At 41.9% G+C, this 21,761-nt stretch overlaps 3 protein-coding genes across 7 annotated transcripts in view; 1 reads left to right on the top strand and 2 right to left on the bottom strand.

The window, feature by feature from the left end:
- Window positions 1–1,790: 1,790 nt before the first annotated feature.
- On the bottom strand, window positions 1,791–3,474 carry LOC100985575 (40-kDa huntingtin-associated protein). Its single transcript, XM_003804317.4, has one exon. The coding sequence runs from the start codon at window positions 3,472–3,474 to the stop codon at window positions 2,362–2,364; it is 1,113 nt and encodes a 370-aa protein (XP_003804365.2). The 3' UTR covers window positions 1,791–2,361.
- The window catches only part of CLIC2 (chloride intracellular channel 2), a 108,695-nt gene continuing 90,406 nt past the window's right edge, over window positions 3,473–21,761 (top strand). For 2 of the 5 annotated variants that reach the window (XM_034950464.2, XM_055106715.2), the window contains exons 1-2: window positions 3,580–3,715; window positions 19,140–19,202. Coding sequence is in view for 2 of the 5 variants with exons in the window: in XM_034950463.2 (XP_034806354.1) it covers window positions 3,473–3,715 (243 nt within the window). In the remaining 3 variants the exon portion in view is untranslated. Of the gene's footprint in view, window positions 3,716–19,139; window positions 19,203–21,761 lie in introns of all 5 variants that reach the window. The other 3 variants (XM_034950463.2, XM_034950462.2, XM_034950465.3) reach the window with 2 other exon arrangements.
- Window positions 4,304–5,000, bottom strand: LOC117977735 (histone H2A-Bbd type 2/3). Its single transcript, XM_034950467.3, has one exon. It carries the CDS (start codon window positions 4,809–4,811, stop codon window positions 4,464–4,466), a length of 348 nt encoding a protein of 115 aa, XP_034806358.1. The 5' UTR covers window positions 4,812–5,000; the 3' UTR covers window positions 4,304–4,463.

Below are 21,761 nucleotides of genomic sequence, written 5' to 3'. Positions count from 1 at the left end.
TGGGGAGAAGGGGAACCCCAACAGCCTTTAAGGGTTCACTGCTTCGCTGCCACCATTTCCGACGGTTTACACTGTTTTAAGTGTGAATTTGGAATTGTTTTCAAGTTAAAAAAGCAAACTAATCATGTCCTCTGAAAGTATTTGCTTTTGGCATGCTAGAAATCAGTGTTGACTTTTGATACTGATGTGATACATTACGAGGGAATTCTCAAAAATGCTGAAATCTGGCCTCGGCCCAGTTATCACTGCTCTTAAGCTTCTGAGGGAGATACACGAATGAGCCCACGGCAAATGGAAAACGAGGAGTTTTAGTGTTTCCTAGAATTATGCTCAGATACCCACTACCTGACCGTCTGGTTATCCTTCCCCTCACCTCCCTGACGCAAGGAGTTTGGACCAGAGGCCTAAGGAGGCTTCTCCTGAAGCCCAAATCCCAAACTGGTCACCAGTCATGCTCCGTAACTCCTGAACCTGACAAGAAGCCAGCCGGCCAGGTCTGCAGCCCGGGTTAAGAGGAGCATACCAGGAAAGAGCCAAAGAGCAAAGGAGCATGAGCCCTTCAACCGCTTTTACAATAATTTGGGCTAGGCGTTCAGGGCTCCGTAGGACCCTTCCTGGCAGCCAAGTGAGAGAAAGAGGAATGACGGTGGAATGGGCCTCTCCTGTGCTTCCCATTACTTCCACACTGTCGAAATAGAAATAGAAGCAGAAAAGAACACCCTACAAGTCCCACCCATTTGGAGGCACTCAACTCACAGTGACAACCCTCCACACCTCTCCCCTGCAAAAAGACGCAAAACAAAAACACCTACTCCAAACTGTGTCCTTACATCTCAGCCCCGAAGATCAGTATTGTGTGCAACTTCGGCCCAAAGGATGCATTTCCCCAGGGTTGAAAGTTTGAGAAAGAGGCTATATTCTGAAGAGTTCTTGTTGTCACCATCAAAAGGATTAAAAAGACGCAATAAGTAAGAAAACAGCTTAGTTGGGGGGCATGCTCCATTTGAGCCAGAAAGCCTTGGAAACTTAAGTGTTCTCAAACGGAACGCCATCCTGCTTTGGGGGAACACGGAGGCTGCCTTGCAGTCACGTGATCGCACACCACCAAAGGGCCACGCACTCTGATTTCACCTCCTTAACTAAAAGTTGCAGCAAAATCCCTATTACAGGCCAGGCGTGGTGGCTCATGCCTGTAATCCCAGCACTTTGGGAGGCCGAGGAGGGTGGATCATTTGAGGTCAGGAGTTGGAGACCAGCTTGGCCAACATGGTGAGACCCCATCTCTATTAAAAATACAAAAATTAGCCCAGCGTGGTGGTGCACGCCTGTTAATCCCAGGCACCCTGGAGGTTGAGGTAGGAGAATCGCTTGAACCCAGGAGGCGGAGGTTGCAGTGAGCCGAGATCACGCCACTGCGCTCCTGCCTGGGCGACAGAGTGAGACTCCATCTCGGAAAAAAAAAAAAAAAAAATCCCTATTACAAATAAAAGCTGTTGTGATCCAGACTGCATATACCTCTGCGAATGGAACCAGAACCGTGAATTCCAATGCAAATCGATGCATCGGCACCAGACCCGCTGCACTGGATGTATCTGCATTGCAGTCACCCCAGTACGGAGCACATCATAGATGATCTCTGCAGGTTCGTTGCCCACACAGGAGGCATAGCGCAAATTTCAAAGGAACGAATACATCCTGGAGCCCAAACAGCTATCTGGTTCTGCTGCTGGCCTCCTGACAAGTAGGTAAGAGAGTCACATTTTATAGACGACGGACACCAAAACCACACATGAGGAGTACAAGAGTAGCTTTATCATGGATTTAGGGCTGTGGTTACAAGGAAGCTGTAAGGAATAAAATGACTCCCATGAAGACGTACCGTGCGGACGAGTGGAAGGAGAAATTTGGCCATTACAAAGACACAGGAATATGTTAAGAAGTGAGGGGCAGGATGAAATCATCTAGGGTAGGTATTTAGAGGGAGGGCGCCGTGCAAAATAAGATCCTCACTATGAAACAAAGGCGGAGGCAGGAGGCTGCGTTGGGTGGAAGCAGCGGAGGAAGGAGACGAAAGGGATTGTCATTTTCATGTCGTGGCTTTTTAGAAGACAGCCATGTCCTCTACTCTGATTCTATCAAAATGTGTTCTCGGGGTGCTGGTAACGTTCAGCCAACGAAATAATTCCTATGGCGGCAGTAGGAATAACAAAACGCAGAAGCGGGAACGATGTCTTTTTATTCCTCCCCAGACGCAAACGTGGATGCATGAGGTTTGGTAACAGGCAAAGTCATCTGGTTAACGTGACTGATGCAAAAAGTCCCGGCCTGGGCAAAAAGAAGTCATTGGGTGAATGGGACGGATCAGACTCCCTGTCCTGAGGGGGAGATGGTTTCTTGCAGAACGAGGTGAAGGAGGTGGTTCTGCTCAGCAGTCAACAGTGGCCACATCTCCACCTGCAGCGACTTGATGGCTTCCGTGTCCTTTTCGTGGGTAGCCATGACCAAAGACTGGAGCAGCAGAAAGAGCTCCTCGGCAAGCTGGCCGCTGCTCTCCTGCCCGTGGCTGTCAAAAGCCTCCCAGGAGTACTTCTCCAGGGTCTGGGCGTGCTCCGGCAGCAGCTTGGCGGGCGGTGGTTGCAGGAGGAGCAGCAGCAGCACGCGGGACACCTCGCAGCGGACTAGCACGTCCGAGAAGGCGCCCAGGGCGGCGGGAGAGGGCGCCGCCGAGCCGGAGTTCGGAGGAAGCGGCGCGGCCGGTAGGGCGGGCGTCGCCCCGGGCCCGGGCTGGGGTGCCGGCGGCGGGGGCGGCGGCAGTGACTGCACCGGGTGGCTGCCGTGCTCCCGCGCCAGGCGCTGCATGCGCGTGAAGACCGCCAGGGCGCCGGTGTAGTCGCGCGCCAGCAGCTGGCAGGAGGCGGCCTCGCCAAGCGCCTGCAGCGCGGCCAGGGGCAGCTGGGGCAGCTGGAGCTGGGCGGCGCGCTGGAAGTGACCGGCGGCGGCGGCCGGCTGGCCCAGGTCGCGCAGGGCGGCGGCCAGCTCGAGGCAGAGGGCGGCGGCGGCGGCCGGCTGACCCAGCTCGAGGTGCAGACGCACCGCGGCGCCCAGGGCGCTGGCGGCGGCCTGCAGCGGCTCCCCGTAGGCGGCGGGGCAGACCAGGCGCTGGCGCGCGTCGCGCTCCTGCCGCAGGAAGAGGCGGGCGGCCTCGGTGAGGGCCAGCGCCTCCCCGGGCCCGTGGAAGAGCGCCTGCTGGCAGCGCGCCACCGCCAGCTGGCACCAGGCCGCGTAGGGCAGACACTCCTGAGCGCGCAGCTCCCGGCCCAGCTGTCCGAACTGCTCGCCGGCCTCCGCCACGTTCGGCTTCCGCAGGAACCGCTTCTTCAGCTTGTTCGACACCAGCCGGTAGCGGGCCAGGAAGTCCCCGGCCTCGGGTCCCGGGCCGGCGCCGCCGCCCAGGCCTGCAGCCGCTGCCGCCATGCTCGCCGCCCCAAGCACTTCCCGACGCGCCGCCGCAGCTGGCGGGCGGGCCGGGGCGGGGCGACGTGCCCTGCGTCCCCCTCGGCGGGCTGCCGCCGTGCCCGCGCCGGCTCCCCAGCCCGAGCCTGCCCCTTGCCCTGGTGATATGCAAAGAGCGGGATCGGAGGCGGGGCCTGGCCGGGCTGTGAGCGGCGTATGCAAATGGAGGGTCTCGGGGATGCGGAGCCAAGACCCTGGGAAGGTACGCGGGGCCTGGCGGGGCACCAGCTGCTGCTAGCTCGGCTGCAATGCAAATGGTCTAGGCTGCTAAAGGCATCCCACAGCCTCTCCATCGGAACATGACCCAAACTAAACTCGTGACCCTAATTCCATGTCTGTGCATTTCTGGACTGTTGTTCCGCCCCCCTCCGCCCCCCCCCCGCCCCGACTACTCACTCCTCCGTCTTCCGGTCCAGGGCCCCTTGCCAAGCGCCGGGTCCACCTCTCCGTCCCCACCCCGGTTGCCTTAGAAGTCCGTCCTGTCGCAACACTGCAGTCATGGTCTTGAGGCCCACCCGCCCCAACGAACACCATCATGCTGAGGACTTTCCCGGGCAGGCCCTGACTTGCTCAGAACCAGCGGGGGTGTCCCCTTCCCACCCAGGGCCACTCCCCTGCACTGTCACCGGCAGAGACTGCTCCTCTGTGCCATCCCTGACTCCCACCCAACCCCAGACCCCCACCACCTCTCCATCCCTCCAGCTGTGGAGGTCTCACAACCCCCCAACCCATCTCACCGCCCCCCCACCCCCACCCCAAGGCAAAGTGACTGAAGCAGGCAGATGGGTTCCTTTAAACATTTTATTGACAGAATTAATGAAGGCCCAAGACTTTGGGGCCTGGGCTGTGGGGGGAGGGTGTTTAAGGCCGGGGGATTTGGGGCCGGGGAGTTTGGGGCCGGGTGGGTGGACGAGTGGACCTGTCAGGTCCCAGGGGCCGGGTGTCAGAAGCTAGTCCTCGCCGGGGGCCACTTGAGAGATGGTGGTCGTGTTGAAAAGGGTGCTCAGTAGCCTGTCGTTGTGAACCACCATGTCCAGCAGCAGGGGAGTGATGTTCCGCGCTCCGCTGTTCTGGGCCTCGTTGCCCGCCAGCTCCAGGACCTTGGCCGTCAGGTACTCAATAACCGCAGCGAGGTAGACCGGCGCCGTGCGACTCAGGCGCTGAGCGTACTGGCCCTCCCGTAGACTGCGCTCCACCTGGCTCACTGAAAACGAAAGCTCCGCTCGGACGGTGCGAGAGCAGGTCCGCCCCCGGCCGCCAGCACCGGAGGACCCTCGGTGTCTCCTCCTCCTCGGCATGCTGGGCGTTGAGTGTGCTATCTCGGCTTGGCCCAGCTAGGCAAGATGGCTCTCAAGAGGACAGTTAGCGCGTCCAGTACTGTGTATCCTAGCGACCAGGGCCCAGCCCCTCATTGGCTAGGGAGCCGAGACCAATGGGCACGCACATCCGGTGACGGGCACGCATGTGGTGACGGCCCCTCACAAGGGACGCACGTCCGTCAGGTGACCTCATCACTTTCCCATTGGCCTCGAGGGAGCAGGCCTGGGCCTAGAAGTGGCTGGAGGGCCGTGGGGGTGGGGTGGGGCGGGGCAGGGGGAATCGCGCTGGTGACCCTCTCTTTGCCAGTGGGAACTTTCCCTTTCTACTGGATGGGAACACTGTGGGAAAGACAAAGGGGTGGGCGAGGGGAGGATGGGTACCACGCCTTCACAATGTTGCACATCCATCACGACCACCTAGTTCCGAAACGTTTTCAACACCCCGAAAGGAAACCGAAACCCCTGTACCTATAAGCAGTCACTTGGCGCACGCCTCCTTCCACGCCACCACTACCAGCCCCCACACCCTCCCACACACACCCCCTCCCCCCGCCCATACACACGTTCCCGATAGTCGCTGGCAACCCCTAGTCCATCTGCTTTCTGTCCGTAGAGGTTAGCCTGTTCTGGAGATTTCCTATAGATGGAATTATACGACCAAATGTGAGGCCTTGTGTGTCTGGCTGCTTTCACTTAGCGTAATGGTTTCATCAGGGTTCATCCATGTAGAGGCATGAATCACTACTTCCTTCCTTTGAATGAGTACGATTCTGTTGTATAAATAGGAGGCCACATTTTGTTTACCCACTCGTCAGTTGATGGACAGGTTATTTCCCCCTTCTGGCTATTGTGAATGGCACTGCCATGACCATCTCTCTACAGGTTTTTCTTTGAATATCTCTTTTCAGTTCTTTTGGGTCTATTTCTAGGAGTCAAACTGCTGGCTCGTGTGGTAATTCTGTTTAACTTATCGAGGAACCGCCAAACTGATTTCCACAGCAGCTGTAATCTTTCGCATTCCCAACAGTAGTGCATGAGAGTCCCAATTTCTTCACAGCCTCATCAAAACTTGTTTTCTGTTTGCCTCATTTTGTTTTGTTTACAGTAGCCATCCTAGTGGGTGTGAAGTGCTATCTCATGGTGGTTTTCATTTGTATTTCCCAAATGGCTAATGATGTTGCTGTGGTTTGAGTGCGTCCCCCAAATTGTGTGTCTTGGAAACTTAATCCCCAAATTCACATGTTGATTGGAGGCGCAGCCTTTGAGACGGTAATTAGGATTAGATAAGGTCATCGGGGTGAGACCCCCAGGATGCGACTGGTGGCTTTATAAGAATAGGAAGAGAGGCCTGAAACGACATACACGCTCTTGCCCTCTCGCCATGTGATACCCTCTGCCATCCCCAGATGCCGGGGCACTTCCCAGTCCCCAGAACGGTAAGAAATAAATTTCTTTTCTTTATAAATTGTTCAGTGTCGGGTATTCAATTATGGCAACAGAAAACAGACTAAGACATCTTTTCATGTGCTTCTTGGCCTTCTGTACCTCTGCTTTGGAGGAATGTCTATTCAAGCCCTTTGCCCATTTTTTAATTCGGTTGATTGTATTTTGGCTGTGGGCTTCTAAAACTTATTCATATATTCTGGAAAATAGACTCTTATCAGATATGTGATTTGCAAATGTTTCTCCCATTCACTTTCTGGATAGAGCCCTTTGTTGCCCAAAAGATTTACATTTGGATGTAGTCCAACTTGCCAAATGAAAAGATATCTGTGGCTTTGCCTTTGGTGTCATACTGAAGGAGCTGTTGCCTAATCCAAGGTCGTGCAAAGTTACATCTCTGTTTTCTTCTTAGAGTTTTATAGTTTCAGCCCTTACATTTAGATCTCTGATCCATTTTGAATTAATTCTTTACATGATGTGAGGTAGGGGTCCAGGGGCATTCTTTTGCATGTGGCTATCCAGTTGTCCCAGCGCAGTTTGTTGAGGGGATTATTCTTCCCCTCCACCCATTGAGGGGTGCCGGAACTCTTACTGAAAATAAACTTTACATAAATATATGGGTTTATTCCTGACTCTGAGTTCTGTAACATTGACCTAATGTATCTATCACGATGGCAGTACCACCCTTTTCGGATTACTGCGGTTTTGTAGTACGTTTTGAAATTGGGAAGTGTGAGTCCTTCAACTTTTTTCTTTTCTGAGATTGTTTTGGCTGTCTGAGCCCCTTACATTTTCTTATGAATTTTAGGATCAGCTTGTCAGTTTTTACAAAGAAGGCAGGTTGGATTCTGACAGGCATCACAATGAACCTGTATATTGCCTTGGAGATTATGGGCATGTTAACAATATTAAGTGTCCCAATCCGTTAACACAAAATGCCTTTCGATTTATTTAGGTCTTCTTTAATTTATTTTAGCAACGTCTTGTAATTTTCAGAGTATACATCTTGTACACCTTTTGTTAAATTTATTCCTCGACATTTTATTGTTTCGATGCTACTGTAAAATGAATCATTTCCTTAATCTTATTTTCATGTTATTCATTGCTCAGCAAAGTTGCAGTATCCAAGATCAATCTGCAACAGTCAGTTGTTTCAACCAGTCTTTCACCATTAAGTATGATATTATCTCTGGGTTTTTCATGGATGCCCTCTATCAGGTTGAAGAAGTTTCTTTCTGTTCCTGGTTTGTTGAATTTATTTTCATGAAAGGGTACTGCGTTTTGTCAAATGATCCTTTTTGTACATGATTAAGATGACCATGAGCCCCCTCCCCCGCCCCCGCTCCGCCGTGCATTCTGTTAATATGGTGTATTATATAAATTGATTTTCACATGTTGAACCAACCATTGATATGGTGTATTATATAAACTGATTTTCACATGTTGAACCAACCTTACATTTGTGGGATAAATCCTATTTGGTCATAGTGTATAAAGAGTGGTCAGTAAACATTTCGTTGAAAGAATAGGAGTGGATCTGGCAAGCTTCTTGGAGGACAATGTGTGTGTTAAAGAATCTGTAGCATGATGAGAAGCCAAGGCACCGGTGGGAGGAGGGGAGTTGCAACCAATTCATTAAGGCTGGAGAGTACGATGCCAGTGGAGCAGTAGTGGTTGATGTGGCTGGGAAAGAGGTAGGCAGGAGCCAAGACATGGAGGTTCTATTATGCCATGCTGAGGTTTTAGAATACCCTGTAGGCTACACTGAACCCACTGTGGTCTTTCAGCTTGGGAGTGACGTGGTCTGATTTGCCTCTAGAAATATCACCCTGGAAGCTGTGTGGAGAATAGAACAGAGAGGATTGTGTGTGGAGAATAGAACAGAGAGGACTGAGATTGGAATTAGAAAGCTGCTGTATTATACCAGTCAAGAAATGACAGATATCTCAACTAAGACAATGGCATTGGTAGATAAGACTAGGGGACAGAGTCCATAAAAAGTTTAGGTAGTAAAATGGCACACAGTAGACACTCACTACATATTACTCATACTGGCGAAGCTAGCTGGAGACATGATAACTCATGTGCTCATTCTTCAAAAAATATTGAAGGGTAGTGCCAGGTATACTGCGTTAAGCATTGAGACAACACCAACGAGAAATATAGATCAGATCCCTGCATGCAGTCTGGTGGAACATACAGACAAGGAGCCAGACAATAACAACACTATACTGTGATAAGTGCTATGAGAGGGGAAGTTCAAGGTGCTGGTTATAGTTTGGTTTGTTTGACCCCTCCAAATCTCATGTGGAAATTTGATACCCAGTGTTGGAAGGTGGGGTCTAATGGAAGGTGTTTGGGTCATGGGGTGGATCCTTCATGAATGGCTTGGTGCCAGCCTCGCAGTAATGAGTGAGTTCTCACTTGATTCATTCCCACAAGAGCTGGTTGTTAAAAAAGAGTGTAGCACCTCCCCCCCACCCCACCTTGATTCCTCTCTCACCATGTGATCTCTGCACTTGCCGGCTCCCCTTCACCTTATGCCATGAGTGGAAGCAGCCTGAGACCCTCACCAGAAACCAAGCAGATGCCAGCACCATGTTTCCTGTACAGCCTGCAGAATCATGAGCCAAATAAACCTCTTTTCTTTATAAATTACCCAGCCTCAGGTATTCCTTTATAGCAACACAGATGGACTAAGAAAGTGCTGTAGGAACACATAAGAGGAGTACTTTACACAGACGTTTGGGGTTGGGGAAATGTTCCTGGAGAAATGGTGTCCAATATGAAGCTCGAAGAACGAGTACAAGTTAGCCAATTGGAAAAGCGGGGCATTGGTTGGCAGGGGAGGGGAGTGGCGATGGGGAAGTGAAAAAGCTCTAGCATGACTCCACAGGGATAGAGTGAGGTGACCACAGACTTTGGAGTCATTCCTGGACAAATGGGATGAAGGAGGAGGTCTGCGTATGGGTAGGAAGATGAGTTCAGTCTTGAGCGTGTGAAATTTGAAATGCCTGTGGGATATCCAGATGGAGATGAAGGAGATTTGGCTTAGGAGTTCAGGAGTGAAGTCAATACTGAAAATACAGATTTGCGACTCATCAGGGTAGTTCTTGAAGCCATGAATGTAGTTGAGACCATTCAGGGAGAGCACATAGAATACATAAGGGGACCAAGGACAACTTCTTTTAAGGGGCAAGCAAAAGAGGAACATCATTGGAAGAAGACTAGAGGAGTGTCTCCACAGATAAAGTTGGTGCGGGGTGGGGGGGCACGCTAAAAGATAATCAAGCCAGAAAGAGATGAGAGCAAAGGTGCAGAAGGAAGCCAGAGGAACTGAACAAGAAGGGACAAACTCAGAAACACTTGCTGAGTTCCAAAATGATAAGCATTAAAACCTGTTCACTGAGTTAAGCAATGCAAGTGTTGCTGGGGGCCTTGGCAAGAGCAATTTCAGTGGAGGGGTTGGAGGCAGAAACTAGACCAGACTTGTACTAGGAGCTCGTGAGAAATTCTAAGACATATCTTCCCAATACTGGGCAGCATGATAAATGTCCACATTAGAGAGAATTGGTGAGCAGGTCATGCTCAGCCAAGGCATTTTACATGCCTAGTGGAATCTCATGCAGGAAGCTTCTCTAAGCGTAGAGGTAAGGGTAGGTCTGATGGCAACAATCTCTCTTACTTTTCCTTCTTCTGCGAATGTCTTGATTTCCCCTGCATTCCTGAAGGTAATTTCACTTTGTAGACAGGGTTCTTTTGTTTCGCCACTTGAGAAGTGTTATGCCACTTCCTCTGGCCTCCATGGTTTCTAATGAGAAATATATTGCCATTCTAATTCCTTTTCCCGTATAGGTAAGGTTTCCTTTCTCTCTCTCTCTGCTTTTGGGACTTTTTTCCTAGGTCCTTAGTTTTCAGAAGTTTGACTGTGATGCTTCTTGGTGTAAGTTTCTTTAAGATTATTCTGTTTGGGGTTCACTCAGCTTCTTAAATGTACAGGCATGTGTCTTTTGCCGTATTTAGAATCTTCCAGCCATTATTTATTTGAATACTTTTTCAGTCCCACCCCCTTCCTCCTTTCCTTCTGTCACTATGATGACACAAAAGGTAGCTCTTTTGTCATATTCCCACAGATCCCCAAGTGTCCACTCATTTTTCCCCCAGTCACTTAGGCTCAGGCCACATGTTCTGACCGGGGGTTTTATTGTTAGTTCCATTTCAAAGCCTTTGCAATGGTATTTGGTTCTGTTAAGCATGATCAGCAGTCTTGGAGCTGGCGAGGTCTATATCCCTTACTCAGTGCAGTTCTCAAAGTCCTTTGTATGTCGTACAGGATCACATCTGTACATACACACCTTGGGGGGTAAGCCCAGAAGCTCATACACAGCTTCATGGGTTTACTTTCCCAAGCACTTCCTCCCTCCCTGCAATCTCCCCAGCACTTTCTGGTTCCCTCAGCTTCCCCTTTTCAACCTTGTAGCCATGAAGCTGTTGCTGTCGCTTTAGTCACTCTTCTCTGCCACACGCTTCCTGTGCCTTTGCCTTCCTCTGGTGTGATTCGGCAGGAAGACCAAAGAGGGGAAAAAGAAGTCACGGGCACCCTTTTGGGACCTACAATCAGAGAGGGAGGTTACTTTCCTTCAGAGCTTTAATCACCTGAAGGCCCTGGCGGCTGCCACTGTCACTGCCTCTGTCACCACCACTGCTGCCACAGGATTGCCTGTGGGCTAGAACATGAAAGTACAAAGAAAAGAAGAAAGAAAAACTGGGGATTCCCTTAACTATCGCTGAGGGTTAGTATTCCCTTTTCCCTCTTCTCAAGTCAGAACCAGAGCTCTCTCTGTTCACACCACTGTCTACTTCTAACTTGCAGGCTACATTGAGCCAAGGATACTAAAGGGGGGAAAATGTGAAATTCACTGCTGTTTCGGTGGTGCTTCAGATTGTAGTCTTTCCCTGGTCTGCCTCCTTCCATTTACTTTTCAGAGTCCTCAAATAGCTGGCCCATGCACTGTGTCCACATTTTATAGCTGCATTCAGTAGAGTGTGCATGCTTCATCTCACCCAGGAGCAGAAACATTCTGGAGATGTTACATTTTACTTTTATATTTAAGTGGAACAAATTTGTTCCCTTGTAAGTGATGTGTGTGTGTGTGCGCGCGCGCGTGCGCACTTAGGTGTCTTTAATTTAAAGAATTTAAGAAATTCTTTAATTTTTTTTGAAGTACCATAACACAACTAGAATATATCTCAATATTGATTGTTCTGCATCAATTTTTCATGGTAGAGACTTTGTCCTTTTGAGGAGCAGGTTCAATTCTTCCTTTATTTCTGGAAACTTTTCACATATGGCATCTGTGGATATTTTTCTATCCCATTTATTAGGCTCTTTACTTAAGGCATGTAAATTATCTTAATGTTGGATCAGCATTAGCGTGACCATCTAAAGTCCTTCCTCCATGCCCTTGTTTCGATTTGTGTGCATGTCTCTTCTGCATCTTGCTCTTCCTAATTTACTTCTTTGATCCACCATGTGGTTCTTTGAGTTCTCGGTTTCTTTTCTGAGCTCAGTAATCTCCTTTTTTTAAAAAAAAAAAATCATATTCGGTTGCCAATCATCTGGTCTTTGAAACTTTGTTAAGTTGAAATCATATTTTAAATTTTACTATGGCTTAGAGAACTCTAGGGTTAGTTGCATCTGTTCCTTGTTTTATGCATTCTTCCAGTCTGTGATGGTTATCTGTCTTTTGTACACTATGATGGTTTCTTTCTTTCTCTTTCTTTCTTCTTCCTTTCTTCTTTCTTTTTTCTTTCTTTCTTCTTCTTTCTTTCTCTTTCTCTCTATTTCCTTATTTCTTTTCTTCTTTTTCTTTCTTCCCTCCTCCCCTCTTCTCTTTTTCCCTCCTTTCTTCATTCTTTCTTCCTTCCTTCCTCCCTCCCTCTCTCTCTCCTCTCTTCTCTCCTTTTCCCTCTCCCTCTCTATCCCTGTAGATTGTTAGCATCATTGCTAAACCGTTTATTTTTATTTCAATTATGGAAAACATTGTCAGACGTTCTATTTGCTCTAACATTCTGAGGGTGATAATTTGAGGGCAGGCGGGATGTTGATTTCAATCTACCTTTTCTTCTAAGATCTTGCTAAATATCATGTATCATGCTCTAATCCATCCATGCAAGGGTGTGTCTTACTCTGAGGGTTTTGTTTTGTTTGCCCAACTCAGCACGGTGTCTTGGAAAATGGAAAGAATTGGGAGCCTTCCTACCGCTGGTGAAATCTAGGAGTGGCAGTTGAGGGCTTCTGTTCACAAAGGTATTTACTTAATTTTTTTCTGCTTATTCTCTCAGTCCATTTCTCCTCAAGTTAGAGAGGCTTACATCCCATTCTCAGGATCTGACTGGCTCACATTGTTTTTCCTCAGTATTGCTTCCAGGGGGTGGGGACAGAATGAGAAGTGTGCTAAACCAGCCATCCTCCCCACAAGAATTTATACATATATATATATGTACTATATATATGTACATATATAATACATATATAAATACATAAACACCTATATAATATACATGTATATATGAATACCCATATATTTATATATATGCATATATATGTATGTAGATGTATATATGTATATGTATATATGTATGTATATGTATATATGTATACATATGTGTATATATGTGCATATGTTATATATATGTATATCTTTATATATGTAAATGTGCATATATTTATATATAAATGTGCATATATTTATATATAAATGTGTATATCTTTATATATAAATGCATATATACATACGTATATATTTGTATGTATAAATACGTATATATTTGTATATATAAATACGTAGATATAAATACATATATGTATATTTATATATAAATATGTAGATATAAATATATACGTACTTATAGTTACATAAGTACGTATACGTACTTATAGTTACATAAGTACGTATACGTACTTATAGTTACATAAGTACGTATACGTACTTATAGTTACATAAGTACGTATACGTACTTATAGTTATATAAATGTATATAAATATATACTTATTTATAGTTATATAAATGTATATAAATATATACTTATTTATAGTTATATAAATGTATATAAATATATACTTATTTATAGTTATATAAATGTATATAAATATATACTTATTGTTATATAAATATATAAATATATACTTATTGTTATATAAATATATAAATATATACTTATTTATAGTTATATAAATATATAAATTACTTATTTATAGTTATATAAATATATAAATATATATAAATATATACGTATTTATAGTTATATAAATATATATAAATTTATACGTATTTATAGTTATATAAATATATATGAATATATATGTATTTATAGTTATATAAATATGTATATGTATTTATAGTCATATAAATAAATATATAGGTATTTATAGTTATATAAATATATATGTATTTATAGTTGTATAAATATATAAATATGTATGTATTTATAGTTATATAAATATATATAAATATATATAAAAAATATATGTATTTATAGTTATATAAATATATATGTATTTATAGTTATATAATATATATGGATTTATAGTTATATAAATATATATGTATTTATAGTTATATAAACACATGTATATTTATGTATTTATATAAATATAAATACATGTGTATTTATATTTATATAAATATACATGTATTTATATTTATATAAATATACATGTATTTATATTTATATAAATACATGTGTTTTTATATAAATATAAATACATAAATATACATGTATTTATATTTATGTAAATATACATGTATTTATATTTATGTAAATATACATGTATTTATATTTATGTAAACATACATGTATTTATATAAATAGATATACATATATTTATATAAATACATGTAAATATTCATGTATGTATATTTATATAAATACGTGTAAATATACATGCGTGTATATTTATATAAATACATGTAAATATACATGTGTGTATATTTATATAAATATATATGGAATATACATGAGTGTACATTTATATAAATATATATGTAATATACATGTATGTATATTTATATAAATATATACGTAATATACATGTATGTATATTTATATAAATATATGTAACATACATGTGTGCATATTTATACAAATATATATGTAACATACATGTAAGTATATTTATATAAATATATATGTAATATACATGTATTTATATTTATATATATGTAATATACATGTATTTATATTTGTATATACTTATAGTTATATACATATATAAATGTATACATATTTATAGTTATATATAAATATATACGTATTTATAGTTATATATAAATATATACGTATTTATAGTTATATATAAATATATACGTATTTATAGTTATATATAAATATATACGTATTTATAGTTATATAAATATATATAAGTATATACGTATTTATAGTTATATAAATATATATAAATATATACGTATTTATAGTTATATAAATATATATAAATTTATACGTATTTATAGTTATATAAATATATGAATATATATGTATTTATAGTTATATAAATATGTATATGTATTTATAGTCATATAAATAAATATATAGGTATTTATAGTTATATAAATATATATGTATTTATAGTTGTATAAATATATAAATATGTATTTATAGTTATATAAATATATATAAATATATATAAAAAATATATGTATTTATAGTTATATAAATATATATGTATTTATAGTTATATAATATATATATTTATAGTTATATAAATACATATGTATTTATAGTTATATAAACACATGTATACTTATGTATTTATATAAATATAAATACATGTATATTTATGTATTTATATTTATATAAATATACATGTATTTTTTTATATAAATACATAATATATAAATATAAATATAAATATAATATAAATACATAAATATACATGTATTTATATTTATGTAAATATACATGTATTTATATAAATAGATATACATGTATTTATATAAGTAGATATACATATATTTATATAAATACATGTAAATATTCATGTATGTATATTTATATAAATACGTGTAAATATGCATGCGTGTATATTTATATAAATACATGTAAATATACATGTGTGTATATGTATATAAAGATATATGGAATATACATGCGTGTATATTTATATAAATATATATGTAATATACATGCGTGTATATTTATATAAATATATACGTAATATACATGTATGTATATTTATATAAATATATACGTAATATACATGTATGTATATTTATATAAATATATGTAACATACATGTGTGCATATTTATATAAATATATATGTAACATACATGTAAGTATATTTATATAAATATATATGTAATATACATGTATTTATATTTATATAAATATATGTAATATACATGTATTTATATTTATATAAATATATGTAATATACATGTATTTATATTTATATCTATATATGTAATATACATGTATTTATATTTATATCTATATATGTAATATACATGTATTTATATACATATGTAATATACATGTATTTATATTTATATCTATATATGTAATATACATGTATTTATATACATATATAATATACATGTAGCTATAAATACATATATAATATACATGTAGATATACATACATGTATAATGCATGTATGTATATATACACGTATATGTATACGTGTATATATACATATATGTATATTCATATAAATATATATATATATATTCCTGGGAAGCCACTTTCCTCCCTCTCTCCCTCCTTCTCCTGCTTCTCCTCCTTAGTCTTCTCTTCTTCTCCTCCTTAGTCTTCTCTTCTTCTCATTCTGCTTTTTACCATTATTTATTTATTATTTTTTAATTTATTTAGTAGGATCGGGGAAGGGAGATTCTTTCATCTTTCTTCACTCTGCCATCTTTTACAAATAAATTGTAATGTTACTGACTCCAAGTTAAGATAAAAGCTTGCTTGCTTGAATGTGATTATTGCTTTGCTTGAGTCTGTAGATTATTCACTAAAAATAGTCTCAGGAAAACAGGACCTTCAACAGAGATAAAAGAAAACACGCCAACCAGCAGCTCTGGGAAGGGGCTGACCAGCCTGGTAAGAATAGGCTGACGGTGCCTGTAGAAGGTCACAAAACATTGACCAAGAAAGCAGTGATTAACTGCCCACCTGAGACTGAACACGTTTTAGAAGAATGTTTTGATCATTATTTCCTCTGCTTTCCCTTAAAAACCCCTAATCCAGAGGCACAACTCAGAGAGGTGATCACTGAAGTCTAGTTCACTGACTCCTCCCGGTTGCTGGCTTCTCAAATAAAGCTAACTTTCCTTTCACCAAAGCTCCTCTCTTTGAGTTTTTGGCCTTCAGGTGATGAATGGCCTGGACCGGAGTTCAGTTACAAAATCTCTGGTTTTGAAGGGTTATTTTTTTATTCCTGGGATATATTCCGGCTGACTTGGAGTTAGTTTTAGATAAATGTAAGCTTTCTAATGGATCTGAATCCACACTAACGGATATGAAATTATCAAGGTCTTTTTATTTTTAATCGCAAACACTTCATTTTATCAAATCTTAATCGTCTCCAATTTCACCGCAAACAATGCAAGGACCTTGTCTTACAAGTCAATGCTGTCCAGTATTTAGTTATAATTTGGTCAGTCATATTGTTTTTATGCAGTCTTTTTTTTTGGGGCTCATGGCCATGGTTACTAGTTTCTTTGTTCACCATTCCTCTGTTGCATCTTGCTTTGTTCTTTTCGTTCAATTTCCTTTTAATGGAAGAACATCTTTAAGTCGTTCTTTCAGTGAGGGTTTGTGAGTGGTCAGCCCTCTCAACCTTTGTTGAAGAATATCTTTACTGGCTGGGTGCAGTGGCTCACACCTGTAATCCCAGCATTTTGGGAGGCCGAGGTGGGAGGATCATTTGAGCTCAGGAGTTCAAGACCAGGCTGGGCAACATAATGAGACTTTGTCTCTACAAAATAATAAATAAATAAATAGCCGGGAGTGGTGGTGCTCACCTGTAGTCCCAGCTACTCGGGAAAAAAAAAAATTAGCCAGGCATGGAGGTGCACACCTGTAGTCCTAGCTACTAGGGAGGCTGAGGCAGGAGGATCCCTTGAGCCCATGAGATCGAGGCTGCCGTGAGCCATGATCGCACCACTGTACCCCAACCTGGGCGACAGAGTGAGACCTTGTCTCAACAAATAAATAAATAAATATTTTAAAATATATCAAAAAGAATATCTTTATTTCACTCATTCTTGAATTGTAGTTTAGTTGGGTATGACATTTCCCCCCATTCCCCGAATGCATTAGTGATATGATTCCATTTTTATTGCAGTTGGTGAGAAGTCTGCTGTCAGTTTATTATCCCTTTGATAGCACTGTGTCTTTTCTTTCTGGTTGATTTTAAGATCTTTCCCCTTTTCTTTGTTGACCTGCGCCGGTTCCCCTGTGATTCAGTTTTATTGATTCTTGCTGTGGCTCATGCTTTTAGAATACGAGGAACTATGTCTGTTTTCAAATCTGAAAATTTCCAGCCAGTATCCTTTTGATTATTGGTTTACCCCTGCTCTCTTTATTCTCTGATTCTGTCATTCCTATTAGAGGTTTTTTGGACCTTTGCATCATTTTTCTGTATCTCTTAACCGTTTATACATTTGCTATCTCTCCTTGCTGCCTTCTGAATAATTTCCTTACTTCTATCTTCCAGTTCACTAAAGCAGATGAATCTGCTTTTAAACCCATCCTCTGATCTTTTGCTGTCACTGGAAATAATGTCTTTCATTTTCGGAAGTTCTATTTGGTTCCTTAAAGAAAGAAACCGGCCTCTTCTTTTTCCGTAGAATCTTGATCTTTCTCATATGTTTGGATTCCTTATTATTTCTAAGTATCTTACACAAACTTATTTTATACTCTCGGTTGGCTCTATTATCTAAAGTTTTTGGTAGTGTAATCCTGCTCATCATTGTGTTTGCTGATACTCAATCACAGGTGGTTTTTTTTTTCCTCAGGTGTTTTATAATTTTGTTTGTGAGTTTAGGGATTTGTTCAAACGGCTTCATCTGTGTGACTTCAGTGAGGTTTGACTGGGGGTGTATCTCTGGCTGTTATCTTTTTGATGTTAATGTGTAAGCTTGGGGTTTTCAAGACCTAAATAAGAGGTATTAATTCCAACCCTAGACCTACATGACAATAGCCTTAGAGTTACAAATGACCAGGGGAAGCATTTTATTTTCTCCCACCAGAACCCATGAAGAAACAAACTCTCTTGTCATCTCACCATGGTGGTGGGAAGACTTTTTTTTCCTAGTCCATCCTTTCACTGACTGTGTAGCCCTTGTGAGGCACCAAGGCTTGTCTCCTCTCCCTGGTGGTTATTGAATCCATTCCCCTACCACCCTAACATAAATTCAAATGCCCATTGATCTGCTCTTTAGGTTCCTCTTTGTTTTTTGACACCTGAGGGTCAACTTCCACCATAAGTTCATCACATGTGCATTAAAAGGAATATTTATTAAATTTTATCCTGCCTTTTAAAAGGTGCTTTGTAACAGGAGGGTTTTCAGGTTATCTAGTGTGCACTGTTTCCAGAAATGGAAATTGCTTTCCCCTTTAAAACTCCCAGAGCACTAAGAAGCTCCCACAAATTCTCTGGAAGAGGAATGTGATGGGGGCGGGGGAAGACTTTTCATGAATATGTAGCCTCAAAGAAAGATTGGTGCTTTGGGGTGCCAGACACTCAGGGGTTGAAAGAGCCCTAATTGCTCAAAGCCACATGTCACAAGAAATTTTGGGAAGAAGAGCCACTTTATGAACTGGTTACCTTCATGGATTTTTCTTCCCTAGGCTCAGAAGTGGAAAAATATGAAGATCCATTGCTGATGGGAATCCTGCCCTAAGCAAACGGTGGTGAGACATGGCTACTTTTAGTGCATTTATTATATGTGACCATTTAAAAGCAGGTACTGAAGGCTGCAGAAAAGTCACGAGGTGGTACTCAAAATATGGTTATATAGATAACTGGGTGTGGCTCTTCCCTGAGGCACAAAGAACTGATTTTTGTGTACTCTTTGAAAGGAAATGTATAAAGTTGGTATTATGCTTTACTCAGAAAGTTTTTAAGAGGGTTGGGAGTGATGCAATCACTTTAAAATGATATACAAGGTTGAACACTCTGCTAAGCTTCAGGTAAGAGTATCCAATTGCCTCTTGGACTTCCCTGCCTGGATGTTCTGTTCCACGTGCACCCCAAACTCAAATATATCCAAGACTGAAAACATCTTCTCTCCAAGCTCTCTCCTCTTCTAATATTCCCTGTGTGAATAAGGTGTGCCCAGTTGACCAAACCAGTAACCTGGGAGTCATCTTGACACCTTCCTCTCCCTCAACCCCTCTCTCACAATTAATTGGACACCAAGTTCAGTGGACTCTACCTTCAAAATGCCTCTCAAATCAATCCATGTCTCTCCTTGGCATTGCTGTCGGGCAGCAGGGCCCAGGTTCCCACTCCTCTTGGAAATGACAGAGGTCTCGCCTCTTCTGCACCTTCCCCCGAGCTTGAGGATCTATCCTGTCCAGAAGAAATCCTTTCCCTTTCATATTTCTATAGAATGCTGTCTAACACTTTGAATTCCCTTCAGGCTCTGGGTTTCAGAAATCAACACAGAAAGAATGCCGGGCTATTCATTTCCCTCCAGGATGAAGTTAGAATCTTGAGGGCAGCGAGGAAGGCAGGCATATGCATTGTTGCAAACCTTCTCAAGTGATTCCGATGTGCAGCTCCGGTCAAGAGCCACTGCACAACGTGGTGAGCTATTTGAATACAGGGACCATGCCTTTCAACTTTGTATTCATCAAAACACAACGCAGCCAATACCTGATATAGAATCAGTGCTCAGTAAATGTTCCAGTGAATGAGTGAATACAAGAACTAAAGAATGATATGGTGCAAAGAAATGGATGAAAGGGATCTTACGAGCTACTTAGTGCAATCTCTTCATTTTTTTTTTTTTTCAGTTGCCGTAGTGTTGGGATTGCTTGAGGCTCCCGGATGTTCACAGGATGTCATTTTTGGCAACCACAGACCACTAGTTACCCAGCTTTTTTAGGTGTTGTGTAGCAAGGAGGGATTTCGGGTTATGTAATCTGCAATATTTCCAGAAATGGAAATTATTTCTTTTTCCTTTTATGACTCACACAACGTCAGGAAATTTCCACAAAATTCCCAGAAGAACATGATGGAGGAAACCACTTTCCCTATATATATTTTAGTGGAATATATTTTATTTTAATGGAACTGCCAGTGAAGCAGTAGATGTGGCCAGCAGACACTGCTTTCCTGGTGTCTCCTGAGAACTCTTTTCTCTCATTGGTTATTTTCACCTGCCTTCTTCTGCAAGTTCCTTTTTGTTTGGGCTCATTTTCCATTTTCTCTGTATCCAGGTTTGTTGAAAATGCAGGAGCCAGTGCTTCCCAACCTTCCCTACTCCAAACGCCTATGCACACGCACCCACTTGCATGCGTGCATGTACACGTGCACACATATACACCCGCACGTACACGCGTGTGTGCACACACACTCCTGGACTCTTGAGAAGCTTTCAAAAGGAACTTATAGATAGGGTGAGGACTTTTACTATTAATTATTAATTATTATTATTATTACTTATATCTGAAATATAACATTTTGGACACACGGAAGTGCTCTAACCCCCAAATTCCTGTTTGTCTCTGGAAAGGAGCAGGCAGTCTAGGATGGGCAGGGACACACAAGACAACTTATCTTTTGCCATATGCATTAGACCTAAAGTATTTACAAAGCAAAAGAGGCAGCTGTGGCGAGACAGAAAAAGCCCTGGATTCAGAATTAAAACAGCTGGGTTAGAGTACTGGCTCTGTCACTTGCTCTCTAACTCCCAGTTTCCTCATCTGTAAAATCGGGGCAATGGTACTACTTCATATTAATACAACCTCAGCTGCAAAAGACTGGTTTAGGTACCCTTGTTCTGAGCTCCCACAGACTCCTTGTGCTTACCTGGTGTTAACATTGGCTGTTAATACATGTGTCTCCCGTGGTACAAGGAGATCTTGAGGGCAGAAATTCTATTTGTCTGGCCTCCACCGTGCCTGCCCTCAGTGCACAGCAGAATGGTCAATGAATGTTGGTTGAGTGAATGAAGAACAATCGGACATTTGCATGTTTTTGTGTGTATAATTCCTGTTGTACTATCATCGGTAGACCGCCAGGATAGTACAAATCTATTTTTATTGTATGTAAATTTGACATATAGACATTCCAAAATTAACAGGAGTTGATTCGCTCCCCATGTTACCTAACAACTAGTTTCGGAATGTTGTTGGATCCCTTTAGGAGAATATTTCAGTACATTTGCTCCCCTGGTTAGGGTTAGGGGTTAGGGTTAGGGTTAGGGTTGTGTTCCCAGCACAAGCGTCTCCTCAATAATAAGC

This window comes from Pan paniscus, chromosome X (assembly GCF_029289425.2).
Source record: "Pan paniscus chromosome X, NHGRI_mPanPan1-v2.0_pri, whole genome shotgun sequence".
NCBI lineage: Eukaryota > Metazoa > Chordata > Mammalia > Primates > Hominidae > Pan > Pan paniscus.
Note: the sequence above shows the minus strand (reverse complement) of the source record. Positions and strands in the feature narration are given on the sequence as shown.